Source organism: Argiope bruennichi, chromosome X1 (genome assembly GCF_947563725.1).
Source record: "Argiope bruennichi chromosome X1, qqArgBrue1.1, whole genome shotgun sequence".
NCBI classification, from domain to species: Eukaryota; Metazoa; Arthropoda; class Arachnida; order Araneae; family Araneidae; genus Argiope; species Argiope bruennichi.
In genome coordinates this window covers 131,636,171-131,660,565 of record NC_079162.1, presented here as the reverse complement: position 1 = coordinate 131,660,565, position 24,395 = coordinate 131,636,171, and the positions used below count along the sequence as shown (strand labels likewise).

The 24,395-nt window shown below is 29.2% G+C and overlaps 1 protein-coding gene across 1 annotated transcript in view; it reads right to left on the bottom strand.

Moving 5' to 3' along the window:
• The window catches only part of LOC129958256 (adenylate cyclase type 1-like), a 176,282-nt gene that overhangs the window by 6,520 nt on the left and 145,367 nt on the right, over positions 1 to 24,395 (bottom strand). Inside the window, exons 8-20 of the mRNA XM_056070568.1 lie at positions 21,610 to 21,792; positions 21,463 to 21,503; positions 21,170 to 21,314; positions 17,768 to 17,865; positions 16,847 to 16,931; positions 12,109 to 12,204; positions 8,718 to 8,974; positions 8,266 to 8,386; positions 5,112 to 5,231; positions 4,890 to 5,036; positions 4,705 to 4,803; positions 2,163 to 2,283; positions 1,794 to 1,918 (exon numbers count right to left, since the gene is read on the bottom strand). Coding sequence (XP_055926543.1) covers positions 1,794 to 1,918; positions 2,163 to 2,283; positions 4,705 to 4,803; positions 4,890 to 5,036; positions 5,112 to 5,231; positions 8,266 to 8,386; positions 8,718 to 8,974; positions 12,109 to 12,204; positions 16,847 to 16,931; positions 17,768 to 17,865; positions 21,170 to 21,314; positions 21,463 to 21,503; positions 21,610 to 21,792 — 1,638 coding nt within the window. The remainder of the gene's footprint in view (positions 1 to 1,793; positions 1,919 to 2,162; positions 2,284 to 4,704; positions 4,804 to 4,889; positions 5,037 to 5,111; positions 5,232 to 8,265; positions 8,387 to 8,717; positions 8,975 to 12,108; positions 12,205 to 16,846; positions 16,932 to 17,767; positions 17,866 to 21,169; positions 21,315 to 21,462; positions 21,504 to 21,609; positions 21,793 to 24,395) is intronic.

Here is a 24,395-nt window from a genome sequence, read left to right as displayed (position 1 = left end):
ATAGCATCATTAAGTGCAGGCTTGTATCCTCTTCAGACATTTCAGAACACAAAACGAAAACAAAACTCTTTTAAATCCCGTGCACGTTTATATTCGGTTTATAGTTAATGTTCACAAAAAATGTCTAGACACAACATATGCAAGAATTATGACTCCTGATCAAAATTAAAACATTTTACTTTGAAGGAAAAAAAAACACATACACAATTTTTTTCTCTATTAAGATCATCTAACATCTATGGCTTGGTGAATAGATATTGTGTTTCAATAAACATAATCAATCTTCTTTTTATTGCAATCTAATATTTGAAATAAGTGGCTAAATTACAGAGATGTGATTAAACTTCTAAGGAACCAATCCGGAATACTGTCCTAGTGGGACCCTTAGAAAATTAATCTCATCATTATCAGTAATTCTAAAAATACTTTATTTTTTAGATATTTCATCATTTTCACTATTATATAATTTGAAAGCTTAAATCTTTAAACTTAAAACTAAAAAGCAGTATGGAAATTATTCTATATATAAACTTTTCTATTTCGCACAAATTATTTTTATTTAATTATTTATTTATTTTGTAAATTAAAATAATTTTTCTTAACCCTTCACAGATTTCTAATTCCATAAAAATTATCGAAACAATTTGTAATTGTGAATTTTTTAAATTCATATTCACAAATTTTAAGAATTCAGTCACAGATTTTCAGGACAATCTGTACGGGGCTATCAATCTGCGTGGGGCAAGGAAACTTTATTTTATACATTTTAGCACGTTTTTAGAACGTGGTATATGAATTTTCTTATTTTCTGTTTTTCAGTCTTGTATGAATGACATTACAATTTTAACTAACTTCCCGATTATGACTTGGCTTGGCGCCATATGTCGATAATGAAAGTTTTAATCAAATGCAACATTTGCACCAAACAAACATACAGAAAGAAAAGAATGCGAGTTAATATTGCATCGTCATCCAGTTCAAATCTCTAGTCTAATATTTAGTATCAAATCTCTAACTCATCGGGGTGTTGATTTAAAATCGATTGCAAAATTTGTACCTAACAGACAAATAGACAGGGTAGAAGGCGAGTTGTCAAATATGTGTTAATAATATCATATTAACATAAATACCGAACAACAAATTACATTTCTATAAATTTTTATCTATGTTCCTAACATAATTACAAGTGGAGACTAAATGATTTTAACAATTCTTAAAGCTAAATAGATATTATATTAATATAAGCATGATATGCTGCATCATATTAATATACGCTTTTAACAAGCTTTAGTTGTCCATTCAGTTGTTCATGTTTGATCAAAAATATGAAACAAGCAGTTTATTGAATGCGGTTTCATTTGATAGCATGGCAAAGAATTATTGGATGCATTAAGGAAACGTTGCCCAGCAGGGACTTGGATGATGGGGAGGTGAGATACATATTTCTTCTCCAGATTCGGCATGTATGAGGTCATATAATCAATGCGATTAATTAGCAAAGAATGATACTGCTAAAAACAAACAAACAAAAAATGAATGGAAAATATTTGCAAAAAATTTCATGATCGCAAAAAATAACTGAAAAATAAAAATTGATAAAGTTTCTAAATATAACATACTTAATTTTCAGTAAACAAATGTTGTTTTCCTTATTTTTAAACTATAACAATTTTTCAGATTGTATACACAAAAATTGATGCAGCAACTTAAGAAAATCCAGAAAATTTGGGGTTATCAACTTGACCTTAATGCATTATAAATTAAACTTTCATTAAAACAAAAAATACAATTACCTGTATGTGATTAGGAAGACCAGTACTATCCATTCTACTTGCAACATTTACTGTATTCCCCCAGATGTCATATTGTGGCTTACTAGCTCCAATAACTCCAGCAACAACAGGACCAATATTTAAACCTGCAAGAAATATTTCGATTAACATTAATGGAACTCAAACTGATATCCTTGGTGATGCCAATATGCGTGGATAATATTTCAGTTTTTTTTCCATTAATGTTAGTAGAATTTATAAACATAATGTATTATTATACTTTTGACAAAGGAAGAATAATTTATATTTACAAATATTACCTCATAAAAATGTGGTCTAAATAAATATTTCAAATGAAAGGGTGAAAAGAGAGAATAATAGTATATTTACCAATTCTCAGAAAAAAGTTGTTATAAGAATTTTCATTGATGTCGGCTAGTTTGTCTTTAAATGCAAAAACCATTTCTGCCAAGATACTCATATACTCAACAGCTGAGTCGCGATTATCATCCTAAAAACATTACAAAACATATATCATGATAATACCTATATTAAATCGCAAGTAAATGCATATGATTCAGAATCTTTCTAAAAGAGATTATATAAAAATTTTAAAACATCAGTTACCAATATATTCTTTTGGGAGATAATAAAATGTCATCCAAATAACAAATTCTGAAGTTCCAAACTTAAAAAAAATGAGCAATAATACCGAAGTTAGTAAAATTCTATTTGTTTCATGAACAGGGTCAAAAATTCATCTCTAACCTCAGATCTTATATAAAGACCAATTAAGCGTTAATTATGGCTGTTGTTGCACATATAAAGAAACATCGACGATGCTAATAAAATCTAAAATGTTGTTGATCGATGTTTAAATTTTCCAAATATTATCTTGTTTTGTGCTCACACAACTTTCCTCCAAGTAGGAAAATTCCTACATTGTTTAATAATTAGCAAGAAATTTTTCAAAAACATTTTCGAAAAATGAGATTTTGTAGATGTGTGTAGAGGAAGAGAGGCAATCAACTTTAGCGACGAAAAACACAGAAAATGCGTTGAATAACCTATTTTACCTACTACTTTTACCATGGAAAAACGAAAGAAATTCATTTAAAAAAATGTGGTAAAACTTAATTTATCAAATAAAAGTTGTACTTATTCCATTTATGTCGAGTGATTATAAAATTTGTTGATATATGATCCCATAGAGAACATAACATTCAAAGGAACAGAATAAAATTTTGAATACAAACGTTTTATGGTTGCGATCAAGAAAGATGTGAAAATAACAATCTGGATCTCACAATTATAGTTCCAGGGAAATTTTCAAATGAGAAAGACGTTTTTTTATCCCACGGAACCGTGATCCACACAGTAAGAAATCTTAAACTGGAATGTTGATTGAAAGCTGCATGGAATTTAATATGCAAATTTAAAGAAATGAATTGCACCTATGCGTCTCGTTTTACACGAACTTCGGCTTCTGTTAAGAAGTGTATGTACGCTAGAGGGCCGTCGTGGTGAGGTTTTAATTTCGGATCCGACTCCACCGAAGATCCTCAGTGTCGGAATCCCAATGACTTCTCGCTGTTGTGATATGGAAGCTTGGAGAATATATGTCAGCACAGGTTCCGCCCTCATCATATAACTGCGGTTTAGAATTACGAAGGCCGTTCCACCCTATTGTTGCTTTAAAAGCGGAGCATTAGTGTAACTACAATAAACAAAAGCAAAACACATGCTAGATGTGCCAAATCCTACGTTTTGCAAATATTCTGTTTGATGCCGCTTGAAAGCAAAATTGTGCTGCCCCACATGCAGGATATTCTGACAAACATTTTTTTAATATTGAGTGACAGAATTATCTTCACTATTCTCCTAATCTAATGGAATTAGATTAGGAATCCTCCTCCATTCTAATGGAATTTTGGCAGAGGAAATACCTGAATCAAATTTTCTTCATATGGTTGGTGTTTTGCAGTACAATTCAGCATCTGCCACATGCAAAGTACCATCGAGTGTAAAGACGGGAAGTTCGAAAATTTGTGAAAATAAAAAATGTTTGCTTTACTTTTATTTTATTTATTTATTTATTTACTTGTCTTTTTCTTCGATTTTGCTAAGCATTGAAATTTTTTATGCTAAAACTACTGTTTCAACTCAGTTTTAAGTTTTTTTACTGTAAGGATCGAACTTCCACGAAAATAAAATACGTGTTCTTATTTGAAAGTTTTGTTATTTTGTCATAGCAACATTAACTGTGAAAGCTGGACTATTGCTTTTCTCATAATTTTTGAGTGCATTTCATATAATACTTCCATTCAAAATTTTATTCCATTCCCTCAAATTCACTAAGAGGTCATATTACTTTAAAGAATTTTATTTTTTGTTTGTATCATAATCATTATGTTTTTGAAAATATTTTTCGAAATCTGGCCCCATAAATTTTATGCACTTTTCCCTTCATTTTAAAATAAGAATTTTTACCTCCGGATAATTTAGTCTGAAATATTTCAAGGAAATTGCCGATTAAGGGAAAATAATATAGATGTTAAGAGAAAATTTACGATAAAACTGAAATTTGAGAACTTACTTAGGAACTTTTAATGAACCGAGTGTATTAAAGAGTGAAGTATTTCTATCTAAATTAACAAAGAAAGGATAATTCGTAAATTTTCTAATCTCATAAGTCCAAAGTAATTTTTAGTATTGCATGAAAGAATTATTCAGAACTTTGGATCTCTGCGAATCTAGCTGTAAATACTTTTAACAATCATTTTGATGTTAACTCGTTACTGACTAATTGTTTTCACAGTTGTTTCATCAGTTATTTTAATAATATTTTCAAAATATATAATCCCTTAAATCATCTATAAATATTAGTAACTGCAAGTCAAAAATATGAAAACTTTAAAGAGTAATTACTTACAATAATTCTGTAGTCAGGCATTAGACCAATGGCAGCCATATATGTACTACCAACAGTCTTAATCTTATCTATGGCCTTAAATCTTTCGTCATCCAATAGCTATTTAAAAAAAAATATATATAAGTTGTGAGTTTTTATATACTATTTGTGAGTGAATAAAACATCGAAAACACAAATTAACTAACCTCATCGAAGTCGGCAATTATTTCATTTAGAAGGCGCAAGCACTCCATTCCTTGGTTATTTCCATCCAGTTCCATGTAAAATTCATGAAAATTTGGTATCGATGCAAATACCACACCAACTTTAGAGTAGCTTTGATTGTAGAGGTCCTTGAAAATACAGAAATGTTAAGCAATTCATTCCTTTTTGTGTGTGACGAAACTAATCAAATAAAGATAACTTACCATATTATTTTTAAATTGATTGTCCAAGAAATGGGTAGCAACATGAGCGGGAAGCAAGTTAAAAAGAATTCGTCGATTGCTACTTTGCAATTCGTGCATTTCCCTCTTTTCTTCGTTGGCCTGATAATATATAAAAAGAATAAATTAATACAAAATGTCTAAAATGCCTTTTGGGGGAAAAAATATCATTTTTTAAACGCATTTCTGCTATATATTAGCCTTTATTAAATTCCTTCCATTAACCCTTTGCGATCATATTAAGGTTATAGATAGGTGTCATGTTGGTCGGATTAATAAATTTTTACTATTCTCTCTCTCTCTCTCTCTTTCTATTTCCCTGCCACTTGAAATTTCACTTTCTTGGTACTTCCAGAATCACTAGAATAAGTATTTTCAAAACAATTTTTCACTTTCTATATCTGCGTTCAAATAGTCAAAATCAAATTCATACTTGCTACTTTGAATTTTACAGTGCACTTCTTTCTGTAACTTTCTTTTTGCCAATTTAGAGTTTTATTTTTAAAATATTAAACAGGAAACGAAAATGCATAATTTCATGTTTGTACAATTTGTAAAATATTATTTCGAATTTATTTATCTTCGAAGTTTGTAGACTTAGCATAATATAAGCTGCGGTACTCAAGAACAGACGTACAACTCGAGCCGTAAAAACTTTGAGAATAGACATACGATTAAAAAGATTAAAAACATTTGGTGGCTGAGAATAGACATACGACCGCAAAGAGTTTAGTAAGTTAATATATTCCTCAGTTCCTATTTGTGGATATGCATGCCACTCATTTTGTGTGAGCCTCGCGATTTCGTCCCCTTAGTTCCAACAATATAGATCTATCTTATCAAAAGCTTGTATGCATTTTTAAAAAATTGATAAATTTATAAAAGGCACCTTTTAAGATTTTAATTTAAAATTATTTTCTTAATTTAATCAATCCTCAAAAATTTATTTTTGACTTCAAGCATAAAAATTGTTAAATTAATTTAGCGACATTATTTTCCTCCAATTCCTTTAGTATCTAAAATATGTACATGGCATACCAATTACTAACATGAGATGTGTTTTAACAGCTAAAGGATTTCATAACACTGGTTTTAAATCATTTTACACAAATTGTATATTTCTAATATATAAATAGAATTGAAATGGCAGCATCATTTCAACTCTAACCAGATGTAACAGAAATTAGAGAAATCCACTGTATAACATCTTATATTTAGTTGTTGTTTATAATGTTGTATTTTACTGTAGGTAATTGCTGGGATTCATTCTAAAAATAATCATACAATAACACTCTCATTTTTCAATTCTGATATTCATTTTGGCAGATTTCACTCCAAATATATATTCGTTGAAAATCTTAAAAACAAATGGCTGATTGTAAGTCTACGAGAAAGTCGAAGGAAGAACTCTCTTGACATTTTCAAGAAGATTTTTAGATAATACCTTTGTCAGCATTTAAGATTTTATTTCATTAAAAAACTGCAGTTTGCATTTATGAACCAACAACTTCATTGTACACTGGTTTCTAAAAATTAATGAAAAACTCAGAGCGAATGCAGTTACATTGTCAAGTAATTTTTTATACTAATTCCAAAGCATATGTAAAAAGTAACGCTGCATTGTGATATAATATATAAATTATAGTTGCAGTAATTGAACATTACTGATTATATATGCAAGCAAAAGCAGGGTTTAAAAGTATCAATAGTTTCTGTAAGTAAAACTGTTGTGAAGTTTCGAGATATTACTTTTTTTAGATATACGTACTCGACATTTGGTGGGCCATTAGGCGAATAAAATTATGTAATCATCAATGGTATGTAGTAAGATGGTTGAATTTAAGCTCTTCTGTACTTCATAGGCTATGGACTGCATTTCTGAAAATAAAATCAGGTTCTAGAAGGTGCAGCCGAGGAAAATCTAGAGCTACAAGTGTTGCAGATAATCGCTATTTGCCGCTTAGCATAATGAAGCACATAGCCCCTCGGGTCTCTAACAGCAGCTCCTGGTAAGCTGGTATTCAGATCAATTATGTGAACAAGTCTTCAAGAAGTTGAATTTTTGAAAGATTTCCAGCTAACGTTCTACGTTACTTAAATAAAACACAATTATGCTCGTACACTAGTCAATTAGAGTGTGAACAATGGTAGTCTTTAATCTTTACAGATGAATTCAGATATTACTAACAAAGTGACTTAAGACGGTTGTTATTCTGCTATGAATAGATAACCAGGTTTTACTGGTGCTGCATCTATGAAACAGACAAATTTGGAAGGCTACAAGTATGATGAAACATTTTTCAGAATGACCACACTGATCTGAATTTCATCCAAGAGGCTATGTTAATGCTCAGTTTTATACAAACGAGATTTTTCATCCAATTGCTCACATTTATAAAAGTTGAATGGTCTGTTCCTTCTACAAGATGATAATTCTACACCACACAGAACTGAGTAATAGAGGAATTACTTTCTTAAAAAGACTTTTGTAGGTTGGACAGCATATTTTCCGAAAGTGAATCTGATTAAATATATATGGAATGCCCAAGGGAAATGTACTGCTGCATTTCATCTAATATCTGCTCCCTTTCAGGATTTTCAGATTGCCTAGACATAACAATTGTTTTTACTACCACTAACATACTATGTACCAGCATTTTGAGCATGGAGTTCTGCTGTTGTGTTACAAGTGATTACACATTACATGTTATAAGTGATTACACTCAATTTTGAGGGATACATACAATGGACTCGGATGCTTGTTTTTATTAAGGCATGCTTTTAATACGTGTATTTTAAAGACAAAAAAAATCATTATTTCTCTTTCGTCTGTAATATTAGAAGCATTGTTTAATTTACATTTTTGGCATATTTCAACAAATAGAAATTTCACAATAATATTTTCCACTTAATTTTCAAAAACCACTGTAAATGATATTCGAACTTTCAATGAGCAATGAACTTTCAATGAGTTGTTTCGAACTTTCAATGAGCAATTAATGTAAGAAGTTTATACATATAATACAGAAAAAGAATGTCTCCATAAATTTGCTTGATTATTAAATTAAATTTCGTAGACATATAACATAAATGAATATTCAATGTAAAGAAGTTATAAATGACAGCAGATAGAAACCTGAAGATTCCATAGAAAGTCAAGTCTTGCAGTCCATTCTACTTGTCTTCCATGTATCAAAACAGCTAACAAAAAATGTATAATTACAACAAGCCCAATAAGATGTTCAGGGACAACAGACCTACAAAAAAAAATCAAATCATTTAGGAAAAAACTCGAATTTCAAATAAGTTTTATGACACAGTTTATGATATTAAACGAAAGTTAAATTGATAAGGAAAGTTCGCATTTATTAACATTAGAAGTAACAAGCATTTTTCATGTTTTATTTTCAAGTGCAAATAATTTCTAATAGAAAGTTTTAAAACTTTACTAATGTAAAATGCATTTTCTTCTAAAATTTATATTCTCTTTAAAATGTTAAAAAATACGTATAAATAAAGTAAGGCAGTAATTTCATGCTGTTTTTGGTGGTATACAAAAATAGACAAAGAAATAATTAATAAACTCACCTAACATGTTCATCGTAGCATTCAAATAGTGGCAATTGTATAACTTCAATAGTTACTATCGATATAATCGTCAATGGCAGAAGCAATGATACTTTAATCAGTATTGGAATTCGAAGAAAAACAACAACAGAGAAGAAAGTCAAAATACAGCTTATTACAATATAATGAGGAAGGGGACAATAGTAATGATCATATAGTAGTGAAGTCAGAGAAATATTTGCTGATGGACTGCATTTCGGCTCCTTAACGCAAGCAAACTAGAAGAAAATAAACATTTTTACTCATATAGTTAAAAAGAAAAAAAAATGTAAGCATAAATACTGCAATGAAAACAAAACTAAAAACAAACAAACAAACAAAAAAGAATTGCTGTAAATTACATTTTCACGCAAAAATTCCCACTACAACGAAGAAATGTTGGAATTAAATCTTTTTTGCTACATTTCTGAAACTGTTTATGTCAATTTTACTACATTTTAAATTTACATTGTTTGATACCGATACAGAAAAATATCAATTATTTCAAAACACTGTATTGAGAAAATTTTAATCTTAATCTAATTAGAATCTTAATACACTTTTTAATCTAATTTTAGGAAACCAGAGTTTATTATTACGATTTCAAATTGTTTCCAGAAGAATTTTTTGCTATTTTTTCTGAGCTTCATTCTTTTCATATAATTAAATTATCTTTTAAATTCAAAACACCTTAATACTTTACCATATCTGAGAGACATAATAAGAAAATAATAAGAAAAAGTTCCGGAAAAAACAGACAATATGATTTCATTAATTTCCATTACTAATTAACCAACTAATTGTCAACCAACTCATTTAAAATATAAACGAGAAATTAATAAAATAAATTCAAAAGAAGACGGATGATCTTTACTTCAATTTTCGAGAATTTTTAGCAAAATTATTATTTTTAAAAAAATCAAATGATATTGAACTGCTTCATGTATGCACTAAAAGTCTAAATATTTAACGACTGAAGTGACTTCTCAGACAACTTAGTAAAAAAATGTCCGTTTTCCGCAATGTTCAAACAAAAGTATAATGAAATTAAAATGAAGCAAAGAAAATTTCAGCTGCAGAATTAGAAGATTTTAACTATCTTTTCAACGATCCCATATGATTTTCATCTCATATAATCTGAAAGCAACTCATGAAAATTAAAAATAGTAGAATTAGCAGCATTCCACTAATGCCGAACATTGTTTGGCGAAACGGATTGGAAGCGAAGAATATCATAAATTAATAAAGTTTAAAACAAACCCTTTAACAAATTAATATTCTTTAATAAATTTTATAAAGTATTTTATTGAATTGAAAAAGACACAATAGCAGCTAAAATAAAAATTAGAAATAAGAAGAATCAAATATGAAGAAGAATCGACAAACAGTTTCCCCTGCCCGAAAGCTCTGCAGTTCAAACTTCTTCAGTAAAATTTGTTTATAGGCTTTTTTCTAAAGATTCTGATAGCAATCAGCCTTGATATGGATATACCATCAATCTTGATAGGGTCCTCTTGTATCTTTAAGTCCTGGTGAAATCGTTCGCCCTGTTTAACTAGTATCACCAAGCTTTCCAGGGAAAGTATGTACATAGCTGGGAAAGTAATAAGCCTATTTTTACTCATTTTACAACCAAAGTTTGAAACTGTTAAACGTTTTGCTAATTAAATAAATATAATTTTCTGGCTTTTGGTTGTCCAGAAAGATGTTGACAGCAAGAACAAATGAGACGCGTGATTTTCCCTCTGTCTTATTTGGGAAATCCACCAGAGGCGGCGGCAGAAGTTCACAGATGGGGGAGGGGGAGCCAAGATAAACCCGACAAAGGTAAACACAATTTATCTTATTTGGCTTCAAAATAAATCATAATATTTTTTTTTAGTATTTAATTAAGGAAAATTAAATATTATTTAGCTTTTTTAAAAATTCAGATACTAACCGTTTCGGCTGAAAAATCTGCTGACTTCACCTCATCGCCAGCCATCGCATTGAGTTTTTAGTGAGTCGACCAAATATTATCGACAAAATACAGTATCTTATTCATTTGTCACCTTGTCGGTTATATTGTCAAGCGTAATCAAACTGCTTAAACCTTATTTGGATATTTCGATTGTTAACAGTATAGTAACTTTAACATGGTTTTTAAATTATTGTATTCATTATTGTCCAGCTCTCTACAACCGTCCTGAAATCGAGAAAACTTTTGACGACGAAACTCTCAATCTCTCGCTGACGGGGGCAAGCAGATGTAGACTGGCAGCAATTGTCCCCTTTACTCCCTTGCTAACGCCGCCTCTGGCCCAGAAAGATGTTGAGTGCAAAGACAAATGAAACGAGTAATTACGCCCTTTTGCAATTTTAATAATTAACGGAAATTCTTCATGTGCAAATTTATTTTGAATACATGCAATTGTTAAATGCATATTATAATGTATATAAATGTATGCGTTAAAACTTAAAGATTTCTTTTCCAATAATCATTTACTCAGAAAAGTGTTTTGCTATATTACAAATAAAGAATTCCACCATCTGAAAAGTATTGGATTTAAAATTACTTTTAAGACACTTTAATTAATTTTAAAGATACTGAACTCTTTTTTTTTAAATATAAGAAATATTCAACTATCCACTAAAATTATTTTTCTGAAAAATGAGAAAAAAATTAATAAAAATAAACCTTAAAGGTTTGATAGATGCTGTGCCACCGTCTCTCAAAGATTTAAAAAATTCATTCTAATTTATGTTTAGTCTTTAATATACTTCATAATTCATGGTAATAAACATAATAAAATTTTAAAATTTTATTATTGAATTCTAGATGCCACCATCTCTGATATATTTTAGATAAATTAATAAATGAATTGATAATTAATTGCTCTAAACCTATTAAAATATTCTATTGTCATCGGGAACCAATGACGGTACGAAATTTCAGAACATGAAGTACATGAAGAAGTAAGAGAAATGTCCATGACAAAATTGTATCATTACAAACATAGAACACGCGAAGTTAAGTAAAAGAATAAAAAAAATTAACATTCTGAAATTCTGCTGCTTTACTATGCTTATATTTCGTTTACTGTTGTAGACTTCGTTACTGTTGTATCAAGGTGCAATGCAAAGGTTTCATGAATTCATAAACTTTTCAACTAATATCAAATTCGTTTCTAGAAATTTATTTGATTAATATTTATTATACTGAGTCATTCATTAAACAAAAATCGGTAATCGCTAAATGAGAGAATCAGATAGGTTGTTTTTGGTTCATTTTGAAATAAAGAAATTAAAAAAGCAATTTTTAAACAATAAATAATGTATAAGATAATACGAAATTAAAATGCAAGAAATGTATTTAATAAATTTGATTACTTACAACGTTTACTTGAGCAACAATATAAACGAAGATTATAGTCAGCACAATGGCAGACATACGAAGGAGAAAAGATTGACTAATATCCCATGAAATAAGCTGCAAAAAAATTATAGCATTAGTAAAATAAAAAATATATATATATATTTTTAAAAAAGGGAAGGATTATAAGAAAATAAATTTAAACATGTTTTTTGAATAGAATATTTCCCTAAAAAAACAGCAACTTCTAGAAACTAACATCAATTCAACAATTAAATTATAAAAAAATAAGTAAATTCTTATCTAAGGAAACAAATAAAGTGAGTAATTGGATTAAATATAAAATCTGATTTAAAAAATTTAAGGAATTAAGAAACTGTTTTCAATTCTCTCAGCTTCCCGTTCGTTATATCGATAACTACGATAACTTACTCGGATTTTACAGTAAATAAATGAATAAGAAAAAGGTTTTGAAGTCGAAATACCAAATTTGTTTTTCTTTAAATTAAATTTAATAATCCCTATATCATAAAACAGCATCTAATAAAAATAACAACAAATAGAATAATGAATGAAAAGTTAAAAAAAAGTGATCTAAGCAGAATCTACGAATTAAGAATTTAAGAATACAGTGAAATAAATTAACTACATAGTTCGCTTTACTCAAATTTTCCATAAAACGGACTCCAATCTTAATAGAAATAAATGCCATTGAGGCCATATATGTATCTTCCCAATCTCCTCCTAAACAACTGGGGCGAATTCAACCAAATTTTGAATACTTATTATTTAAGACAAGAGAGAAATACTGTCAACTTTTCAAGGTACAAAAATTTATTAAATATTCAATTAATAAGAAATTATCCAAGATTTTGACATTTTTTTTCTTAGTAATTTCAGAGAAAATTACACCAGAGAAAAATATCTTTACATCATTTAAAATTCGAAATCTTACCTTTCAATGATACAATTTCCTTTAATTATTAACAGTTTTGAAATAAGGAAATATCTAAGTATTGCTTTGCTAATCAACAGACAGACTACACAACCACTATTTTTTTTTATTATTTCTCCTTATTTTAATATCCTTAGACAATGTTTTTATTAATTTTAAAATAGTGATTTAATGATGACTAATAGAAAGCACAATTCCATCACTCAGATACAAAGGCTATGAAAATAAAGCTTTCATGAAAAAGCTGATTTTTTTAAAAAATTGCTGAGGAACAAGAAATTGTATACGAACAGCTTTTTCCAAAGCACATCAGCAAAATACTAAAAGAAAACTTTAAAAGCAAAAAATGTATATTTAGATTAACTATTGTTTCGATTTATTTATACACTGCAGGCCATTAAAATTGCAACACCAGAAAGGTATAATCTGATGAACGTCAAAATCACATTAATGGAAGAAGAGATAGGAATATGCAAATGACTAGTATTTCAGCGCGTTTAGACGACGCAGGGGGGAGAAACTACAGCTGAAGCACTGCATAAATGAAAAATTGTCTAATGGATTTCTCATTCATAAAGCGCTTTGTAAGGTTCGAGTTTGCTCAGAATATCATGTTATGTCTCGAATTAAACGAAATGCTTACCAGCAAGTGTCGGAATTCGAAACAGACAAGATCGTTGCTGAGAGTCATAATGTACGGCATGCAGGCTCAAAATCCTCCCATGATTAATGCCCGAGAGGGCAGACATATTGTGAGGCCAGCCCTGCAAAACAGTGCAACCACATCGTAGACCATTAGTCTGGAAATGGGGAATTAGCAGCACACCCAGTATCCGCTCATACGGTGCGACGACGATTGCAGCAGCATGGATTGTCAACACGGCGGCTATTACTTCAGCTTCCCTTGACAATGCAGCATAAAGAGAGAGACGGCGTCTTTGATACACCTAACAACAAGACTGGATAAAAGAAGGGCAAAATGTCATTTTTTAAGACGTGCCCTGGTTCTGCATGCAGTTTTCTGATGGCCGCATACGTGTCTGGAGACTCCAAGGAGACCGCAGGCCATATGCTTGCATTCGACATCGGCTTAGAGGTCCTGCACCAGGTTTGATGGTTTAGGAAGCCATTGGGTACACGATACGCCCATCTGTAGTTCGGATCGACTGCAATTTGAACGCAGATTGGCGCATTTCAGATATTTTACGTCCAGTAGTTGTGCCCTAACAGGGAGGCCTACCAAACGCCATCTTCCAAAAAGATTGTAAGACCACATGTTGCACGTCGTGTTCTGACTTTCTTCGATACACAGGATATTCAGTTGTTTCCATGGCCTGCATGGTCTCCAGATCTGTCACCCATTGAAAACCTCTGGTCCTAGGTTGCTGAGAGACTAGCCCGCCACCCCACTTTATTTAGTACGGTTAATGAAGTGTGGCATAGACTTGAAGCAGCATAGAATGCGTTTTTTTTTTTTTTTTGTCCTCCAAGTCCAGATCCACTCTATGTCTATCCGGGTAAAGGCCGTTATAGCTACCAGGGTTGGTAGCTGTTTCTACCAATTTCTCACCCTTGTAAACCCCCAAACTGCTTACAAATATAATTATTTTGTCTTCATGCCATTATGCTTACGTACATTTTTTTTTTTTTTTTTTGTATTTTCTTTCCTTTATGGTGTTGTAATTTTAATGCCAGCAGTGTATATTTTTTTATTGAAAAATTAACTATCTTACTGTCTCAAAATGTTTTTTAAAATCATTTTTTAAACTGCAGTATTAATGAACGAATTTGAAGAATCAATTTAGCAAATGTTAATAAATTATGGAGAAATCAACTTGCAGGGGATTTTAAGAATTGCTTGGGTCAATTGATATTTTAATTTTAAATTTAAAAAAAAAGGTGATGCAACGATATTGCATATTATAATATTTCATACAAAAGCATTACGTATGTTAAAAATCTTACGTTAAGAGTTAATCACGAAAGAGTTTTAATCGCAAGCAACACCAGGTATATTGACTACTATTTATTAAAACTTAAATTCATGCAAAATTTATTTACTTCTTTCGTTGCTTTCTTGCGATATAATGCATTTTAATATTAAGTATTTTGAATTAAATGTCTGTATATGGCGAAACTGAATAGCAAAAAACACAGGAGAAAGTTGCAACAGATCCACCCATTATATCACATATTGGATGAAAGTATAAAATGATACATTGAAAAACTAAATGAAAAAAATTGAAATAGAAACTAAATTTTCAAACAAAAGTGTTTTTAAGAAAAATATTAAAAATAGCATTTAAAGAAGCTAACTGCCGGAATTTTTCAAATAATATATTCTGTGAAGATTTTTTTTAAAATCGTTTCTACTTAGTTAAGGTGTCTAAAAAAGAAGAAAGCTGAATTGTAATAATTACCAAATAAAAATTAAATTGAAAATCGGTAATTAGAAACTGAAACAAAAAGCAAATGACCATCAACTCCCAATAGAAAATATCAATTTGATATTTCACAGCACAAAATTTATCAATGGAAATAAAAATCTTTTTCTTTGATAAACTTAAATTGAAAAACATATTTGAAAAAAGTGGAAAATTCATACGACGGGTACGTGAAAATCTAATTTATATCCAATACTTATAAATATATCAAAGAAAGCAAACGTCATAGCTAGAACAATGGCAAACATAAGGTGATTAAATGATTTGAGGAAAGAATGACATCAACTTGATTTCCATTGCAACAACAAAAAGTATAGTTACCAATGATGAAAAATATTTTAAAGCATTTGTTAAAATTATGGGAGAAATTGTAATAAAATTGATATTAATAAAAGTATTATTTTTTAAATTTAGAATGCCATAAAAATAATTTTTGTGAGACAATGTTTTTGGAAGATATCGCAAAAAAACACCAACATCTTGAATAATTTTTAATTAACTAAAATTTTATTAAACGTTCGGAAGTTGACAGTGTTTTCCTTCTACATATGACAAACATATATAAACTTTTATTTTGAAAAATCACAGTTCAGCATCACAAGACTTTGAAATGTTATTATTATTAACAGACATAAAACATATGCGAATGACATGCATGTTATACTCTTCATCAGTTCTCCATAGAATGATTAGGAGCAATCCAGTAAAAACAAATTAGGTACACAGAAGGATTTCTATCTTGATCCCATATTTCAAATTCTGGAATTTAACGCAATGAAAGTAAGTTTAATTACTTCCAATGTCGTAAAACTAAATGCTCACAAAAATCTACTCCATAAGCATTTTTTATGACTACAACTCCAATATAGTATTGAAAAATAACCCAATTTTTAAAAAATAAAATAAAATAGACTGTAAAAATAATAAAAAAATAATATAAATAAAAAAAAAACTTAAATAATTCTCATAATAGAAAATGCAAATTAATGCTTTTCTTAAATATCTAGACACTGCAATTATAATACTTTAATATTTATTGAGCTTCCTTTTATTTATTTATTAGAAAACTAAGTCTTTTAAATGAAAAATTACATCTGTTATGTAATGTTATCTTTATAATATACAGTTAATTTTCAAGAATTAAATTATGATTTGAAATAGAAATCATAAAATCACCTGTTTTTTATAATTTTTTAATTAGTCAATTAAAATACAAATTGCATATAATAAAATATGTAAAATTAATTTATTATATTATATATTGCATATTTCTAATGTGATGGTATAACTAGATTTTAAAAAAAGAAAGAAAATGGAAATGTGGTTTACATTTTTCATATTTCGATAATTGTCGACTTACTTTCATTTTTGCTCCAATAGTTAAAATAATCAAAAAGAACGTCCAACCAAACGCAGATATAAATAATATCACCATCAAAAGAGATCTAGACGAAAAATAGAAATAAAAAATTACACAGATTAGTGGAAGAATATTTACAGAATATTTATTTATAGTTATCTATATTAATGACACCAGAATGCATAATGACAAGAGCTTTAAAAAATGATTTTTAATGTGTATTTCATTTTTTAAAAAATATGAAGCTTTTTATCTATTTTAATGTGAAATAACAATATTTGCAATTTGACTGATATGAAAAAAGCTTATTTGGCCATTTTATTTACCTTTATATATTGAAATGAGTTCTGTTTGTAAGATCATAATAATTTCAGTTTCAAGATATAATAAAAGTTGAGGTTTCAGCTCTTATTCTTATGAAAGCATTCATACACAGTGTATCAAGTTTATTCTTTTTATATGCAATAAAGATAAATAAAAAGATTTTAGCTAAACTTTAAAAAGAATTTTGGATGAAAACTCTCTGGAAATTTATCATGCTCAGCTTTTTCAAGTTAAAAAACGTTCTCCCAATTTTCAAGTTACATCCAGTCACCACTAGTATTTTATTACACATGTTTAAATTTGTCTGAAAAAATATCAGCCTCACAAAGGAAAAATACCATTGTTTTTATGTCCAAATAAAAATTCGGAAAACCAAAAAAATAAATATATTTTTAAAAAGTTCCACATTCATAATTATATTATTATATTTGAAATTAATTGATGAGCATTTCATTTATTAATGAGCTAAAAAATCACAATTAGAATTTTCATATTGAATAAAAGTTCATAAATTGGGTAAAATTTATTTTGTTTATATTTATTTAGAATTAGACACTAACATAGAGACCAATTTTATAATTAAAAATTCAGGATTACCTAGTCAAAACGGTAGCTTGCAAACAACCCAAAAGTAAGAGAACAATCAAGCAGCATATCATGCTGTTAGTAAATCCTTCATCTCTTTCACTGTAATACTATAAAAAAAATAAAAGGAAAATTACATATATCAAGATTAATATTATTTCATTAACTAAAATTGATTTCTATATTTATTCCAAGTGCGCGTTGATTTTTCATAGTAGGAAATTTTTGTACAGCATGCTATAATTCATTCATGGAAATGTTGCTTCAGTTACATACATTTTGGAATTGATTCTGTTATTAATAATCTACAGTTACAATAGCAGTGTCAGCTCAAGCCTAGTAAAATTTAATTTTAAAATTACTTTCAAAGTACTTATCATGTAGAATCGGTGGGTGCGATACCAGAAATTGTTGAAGTGATCTCGAATCTAAAATTTGCCTCACGAGATATCTAAGTAATCATTAAGAATTGTCATCAATTTGTGTATATTGAATGGATCACCATAACTAATAATGCTAGAGGTGAGAAGACAATAAATTAGGTCCCATTCCTAGTGTCCAGTAACTTTAGCCAGAAAATAGGCATTTCCTAGGAAAAATTTTAAGCCAAGATTTTTTTTTCCCCACAAAGGCATATCATTTTAAAGGATATTTCAAAAATTCCTAACATTCTATTGTTCGCTTTCCCAATTTTTTTTTTTTTGGGGGGGGGGGTACGGGGTAAAAATATTGTTCTCATAAGCTAGGTTAGTGACGAAGGATTTTAAATGGGGAATAAACTATTGCTAACGGTTTATTGCTTTAATCACTTCAGTAAGAGACCAATATGACTGCCTCAAATTTTCTCCCTACCTAAAAGTGAACTTTGGCTTATAGAGGGAAAAGAGTGAATTGAAATGGAGTGTTTTTCCATTTTTTTTCGTCTAAATTACTCTAAAATCACTTATTAAATCCGGAAAAATAAGATAATAAAAAGTTGCAGAGCACTAAAATCTGTGTAAAATGAATTCCAACATTTTGTATTTTGCTACAGAATTATAAGTACTAGTAGCTCAAATTAAAATTTCAATGATTTTTCACTCTTTAAAAAAAGGTTTTCCTTCCGAAAGATGACACATATAGTTAAATTAGTTGTCTAAATAAAGATTCTGCGCAAAAATATATACTTTTACATGCACAGTTATGTTGATTTACCAAACCCAGAGCATTAGAATAGTGTGGAATGAATACAAAGAGTCATATGGGGAAATTTCATACATTGCCCTTTCTTATTTTTTTATCCAAGTTAAAAAAAAAAAAAAAAAAAACGTAGTAAATTCGGTAGATACTTTGGTATTGGTTTAGAATTATTTAAGTCCAATTTAGAAACTACATAGAAGCTATTTTGGTATGAACCACATAACTTTGATCAGTGATCAGTTAAATATGGTGCGAACTGGTTGGAACTCCTGTCCAAACTTCCACACTACAAAAAAATGACGCACCCCCTCTTTTTTTTTTTTTTTTTTTTTTTTTTTGAAGTTTGAAAAAATCACCGGAATTTTATTTAGAGATAATACTTATAATTCTGTGGCAAATTTTAATGTTATGCAACATTTCGGTGCAGCATGTTTAGGATTTAATGTAATGTCGAGTAATTTATGAAAAAGCGAAAATTTCAATTCATTTTCATCACCTAGATATCAAAGTTTACCTTCCGTTAAGGAAAAACTTGGAACCGCTATTCTGGACCTTTACTGAACTTGAAACAGCCATACTGGACCCTTGCTTAACTTGGAGCACCCATGCTGAGCCCTTGGAATAGCTATATTGGATCTTTACTGAAGTGATTAAGGCATTAAAACTTCAGTTACAGTTTATTCCCCATTTAATATACCTCATCACTAGCCAATACCCAGACTGTTAAAATACAAGTTTCTTACCCTCTCAAAAAATGAGGAAGCGTACAGCAGAACTTGGAACAGATAGATTATTTAAATATTATTTCAAATGACATAAAGATCGCCCTTGCAAAAACAAAAATTTGGCTTCAAATTTTTTCGAAGAAAAATTCTAATGTTACTAGACTCTCCGTGGATGTAGAAGAAGAATCTCCTCTGTTTGGTGATAAGGCCGTTAACTAACTAGAAAATCGATATTGTGCCACCAAATAAAGATGAGAATATGCTAATATGACAATTTCTCATTCCTCATTTTCAAGAATGAGATGCCGACATCCTCGAATCAATATTCCTGTGAGTGTTGCAATTAGAAAAACTTATTGAAACAAAATATATGTAAAAACAGATAATTAATCTTTAAAAAATATTTTTAATTATGAAAGAGGCTATACAATATTACTATACATACATACAAAACATGGGCTATACATAAAAAAATTAGAAATATCAAATAAAAATATTTAAAGCATTCCAAAGAATTTTTATGGTGAACGATATGCGGAATAAGGAGTAACATTTAGATGATACGATTTAGGAATCATTCTTATGGAATTTTATAAGTACAATAATCAAAAAAGAAAACACATTTAATGAGTAAATTTTTAGCTGAAGAAGTAAAATTTCGTCTTTAGAAATATTAACTACATAAATGAGAGCAGAATTAATATTAAAATGTTTTCTAGTACCTATACGTCGTATACAACGAAACAGTTTTTCCGTCTTTGCATTTCTATGCAACATTTTCAAAGCAAACGTTTTTGTTTCAAAGCAAACGTCTATGCCTTCAAAAAATATATTTTTATTTTCTTCAGCACACATATTGATCGTGTTTGGTTAGTAAGTAGTTTATTCCTTACATTAAGAATATTGCAAATGTTTTTGATCAACTAAACACTTCCCTTAATGCATGTTTAGAAATCAAGAAATGTATTTTACAATAATTGTAACAATTATATCTAAATCCAGAAAAAAAGAAAAAAAAGATGAAAAGCAGGATATAATACCATTAAGCGCTTTTAAAAAGCAGCAATTTGATCATAAGTGAAAAATTATACAGAAAATTTAACATAAAACAAAAATTTCATATGGCTGTTTAAACTATCAGATAAACATCAGACTTTAAAGCTATATGACAGACTATCTGGAAATTTCGAAACATAAATTAATGATGAAAATGGCCCCTAAACTGACATTTGAATCAAGGCAGAACTCAAAAGCACCAAATTATACATAAAATATATTATGAATCTTCAGAGGAATCGAGTTTTGAATCCGTGATACTATTTGACCTTGAGAACAAGATTGTTCTATTCTGCCTCTCGTCACGAAAAATCTATGCTTTTAGGATTAAACTCTATCATACACACACACATAGAAAACATCCATGCACAGAAGTTATGGAAATAACATATACTTATATACAACTCCAATCAATATCTGAAATTTGCGTATATGAAAAAAAATTATTACATACCTGTTTTTCTTTTAATCTGTCTTTAAAGCATAAAGTTATAACATTAACATGAGTTGATTTTTCTTGATCTACACTTCTGGCTTCAATAGCTTGCGCAAGATACTTATTCACTCTGCTAGTAGGCTGATGGTAGACTGTAGAATGCCTAAGAAGAAGAAAACCAACAGATTATTACAATTAAATTGCAATTTACTTTAAAATCAGTTGGATTATGGTTAACAGTTGACTTTATTATTTTGCTTTGAAATAATAAATCAAAATATGCAGAGCCATAAAATTTGTATACTACTAACCTCTTTTTAAAAGGCTTCCTTAATTTATCAGCGAAAGTGGACTGAAAAAATAAAACAAAACATACCAGGTGAATGTTGAATGCAAGGTATACAGTTAGTCTATAACGATCTGATAAACAAACAAGATACAGCATACAAAATAATCACCATTTTAGTTCCTGGCTTTTCTACAACTGGACCACTGGTTACAGCCATATTTGAAAAAGGAACATCCATGCTATATTTAATAGAGTGGAGTAACTGCACAACAACATTCGAAACATTTTTGAAAGACAACTTGCGGCGATTTCCCCCAGGACGTATCTGGCTCTGGGCGCTGAACATCAAGGGCTAAATAAAAGAGAGAATAATTAGTTATTACAATGACAATAATTGCATATTACTCAAGTTAGTCAAAAATTAGGAATGAGATTTCTAATTCATTCTTGATTTAATCACATCCCTTCACTTAAGCATGGTCTTTATGGTTCACTTGAAAGTAAGCGCAACAGAAATGCCTGTTATATCTGAAGTCTTCATTCGGACTGAAATGCGAACTATCTCTCTTCGTTTATTTCATTTAACAATGCAAATTCGGGAATCAGATTCTACTTTTCTATTTGTATTCTTATTTAATACTAGATGATAATTTAAACCTTTCAATATTATAAAGTGCCAAATCCTTTTAAATGACCTTTATCCTTTTTAAATGACCTGTTATCCTTGCACAGAAACAATAAAAAATATTTATTTTGTGCACGGAAGATTTATTAGCCTTAATCTAAATCTGAGCGGAGCACTCAAACTTTTTTCTAGCTTTGTCAAACCACCACTTTAAAATAAATAAAAACCACACATTGCCAATAAATATGTATTAAAATAAAAGAGAAATAAAAAGATAGAGATAAAATGATTTAAAGTCGCAACGCTGCATAGTAAAAGAGTATCTATAAATATCCTTATATCAAGATTGTCTGCTCTAAATTTCTTTTAAAAATTTAATAACAACTGAAAAATATTGCATAAAAATGAAATTGAAAAATTCATTGAAAAAAAACCCCTAAAATTTCGAATTTTAAGATGGTCTATAAATATATCTCTGATCATTTTCTCCAAAGTTACTATGAAAAAGGGCAAAATTTCGATAGTTTTCTCATGGCTTGAAGCTACTGCTGTCCTTGAACATCGGTTTCATCTGTTGGAAAAACCTTTATTGTTCTTGACTTCATATGGGCGAATTTTATATTTACCTTCAAACAATATTAAATCATTGCTTTAAGGCCAATAAAAACATTGTCAAAAGATATGTATAAAATAAAAGAGAAATTTAAAATATAGTAGTAGTATAGATCAAAGTTTTACAGTTACCTAAAAAATGCGTGTCTTTATATTTTCTCATCGCAGATTCGCCTGCGAACAAACAAATGCGCGTTTTAACAGTTCGATTCTTTGCATTAATGTTCATAAGGTGTCTTTTCGTAATAAATCGATGATTTTCCACAATCTCGTTCTGTTTCCGAGATGCATGCTATCTCCGCAGCTTTCCACCAGGTGGCGCCGTAAGCGGGTTCATTCAGTAGCGCATGGTAGCACTTTTAGGAATATAGCAGCAGCGGTTCCGAAGTTATGAAGGTGGGAAGGAACTTAGGAAGGAATTTCCTTAAAAAATAAACTTCAAAATCGGAAAAGAGCTGTACAGGTCTAAATATAGATACAAGTGACAAAATATAATTTAATATTCCACTATAATTCAGAGGATTTTAATGTTTTTAGAGTTCTAGCATTCGGTTCAGATTAATAAGGCGAATTTGAAAGTTCTTCAGATAGTTTACTTGCAAATTAAATTGTATTATATCTTTATTGGACAAATAATGAAAGTGAGACATTTAGTACAAAAACTACTTAAACTATTATGTAAAGGAAATCAACTTTATAATTAAAAAAAAAATCTTTGCGAAAACGGCGAAAAAATGCTTTATTTTAAAAATCAGTTTATACGAAGCTACCGGGACACTTTAAAATATTATGAACTAGACACATGATTTTTTTTGTTAAATGCAATCAATCGAGAAGAAATGAAAGAAAAAAAGTTATGTATTTTAATCTCAAAATAGTGAACATAAACTTCATTGAATTAAAGGGTTAAAGATTGAAAAAGGTCAATTATTTAAGGTTGTTTTTGCATTCACAATGTAGAAAAAGGAGAAATTGATTCCTACTCATTACATATCAATTAAAGGGGAAGAATTCATATATATCGTTAAAAATTGACATTTAAGCAGGGCCGGGCTGAGGAGATGTGGGGCCCAATTGGAAATAATTTTCCAAAGTACTTGGTCCCCAGTCGAATAGCATCCAGAATTTAAAAAAATTAACAATAAAAACTTTTAAAAAAGAAAGTTTATTAGTAAACTAAAAAATATAATTTTTTATTTTAATTTCTTCTTTTATTTTTAATCATTAATTATTATTATATACATTATGGAATTGTAAAATATTTTATTTCAATCCCCAATCACGTAATACGACTCATGCGGATTAAGTCAATGGATAGATCAATTCATAAGTAAATTGTGAAGAAGCTAAAATTCTGTAATCATAGTATATAAAAACGTGTGTACAATTTCAAAATTCTATCTCATCAAGAAGTGAGGAAAAATTTCATTACAAAATAATTTATGCATTATATTTAATAGTTTTAATAAATAGTACATCTCCACTTATAATAAAGATGAATATGTGTATTTTATTATTCTGTAGTATTTTATTATTATGTAATATTACTATTGTGTAGTGTTTAAGGCAAAAATAGTTTATATTAACATAACAGGGTCCCAACTGGAAATGTCTAAATCATTAGTCATAGACATGCACCATCTACATCAGAAATGGATTTAAATGAATTAAAGAGTTATATTTTATGTCATTTAAATCAATAAATGTTCTGATGAGTT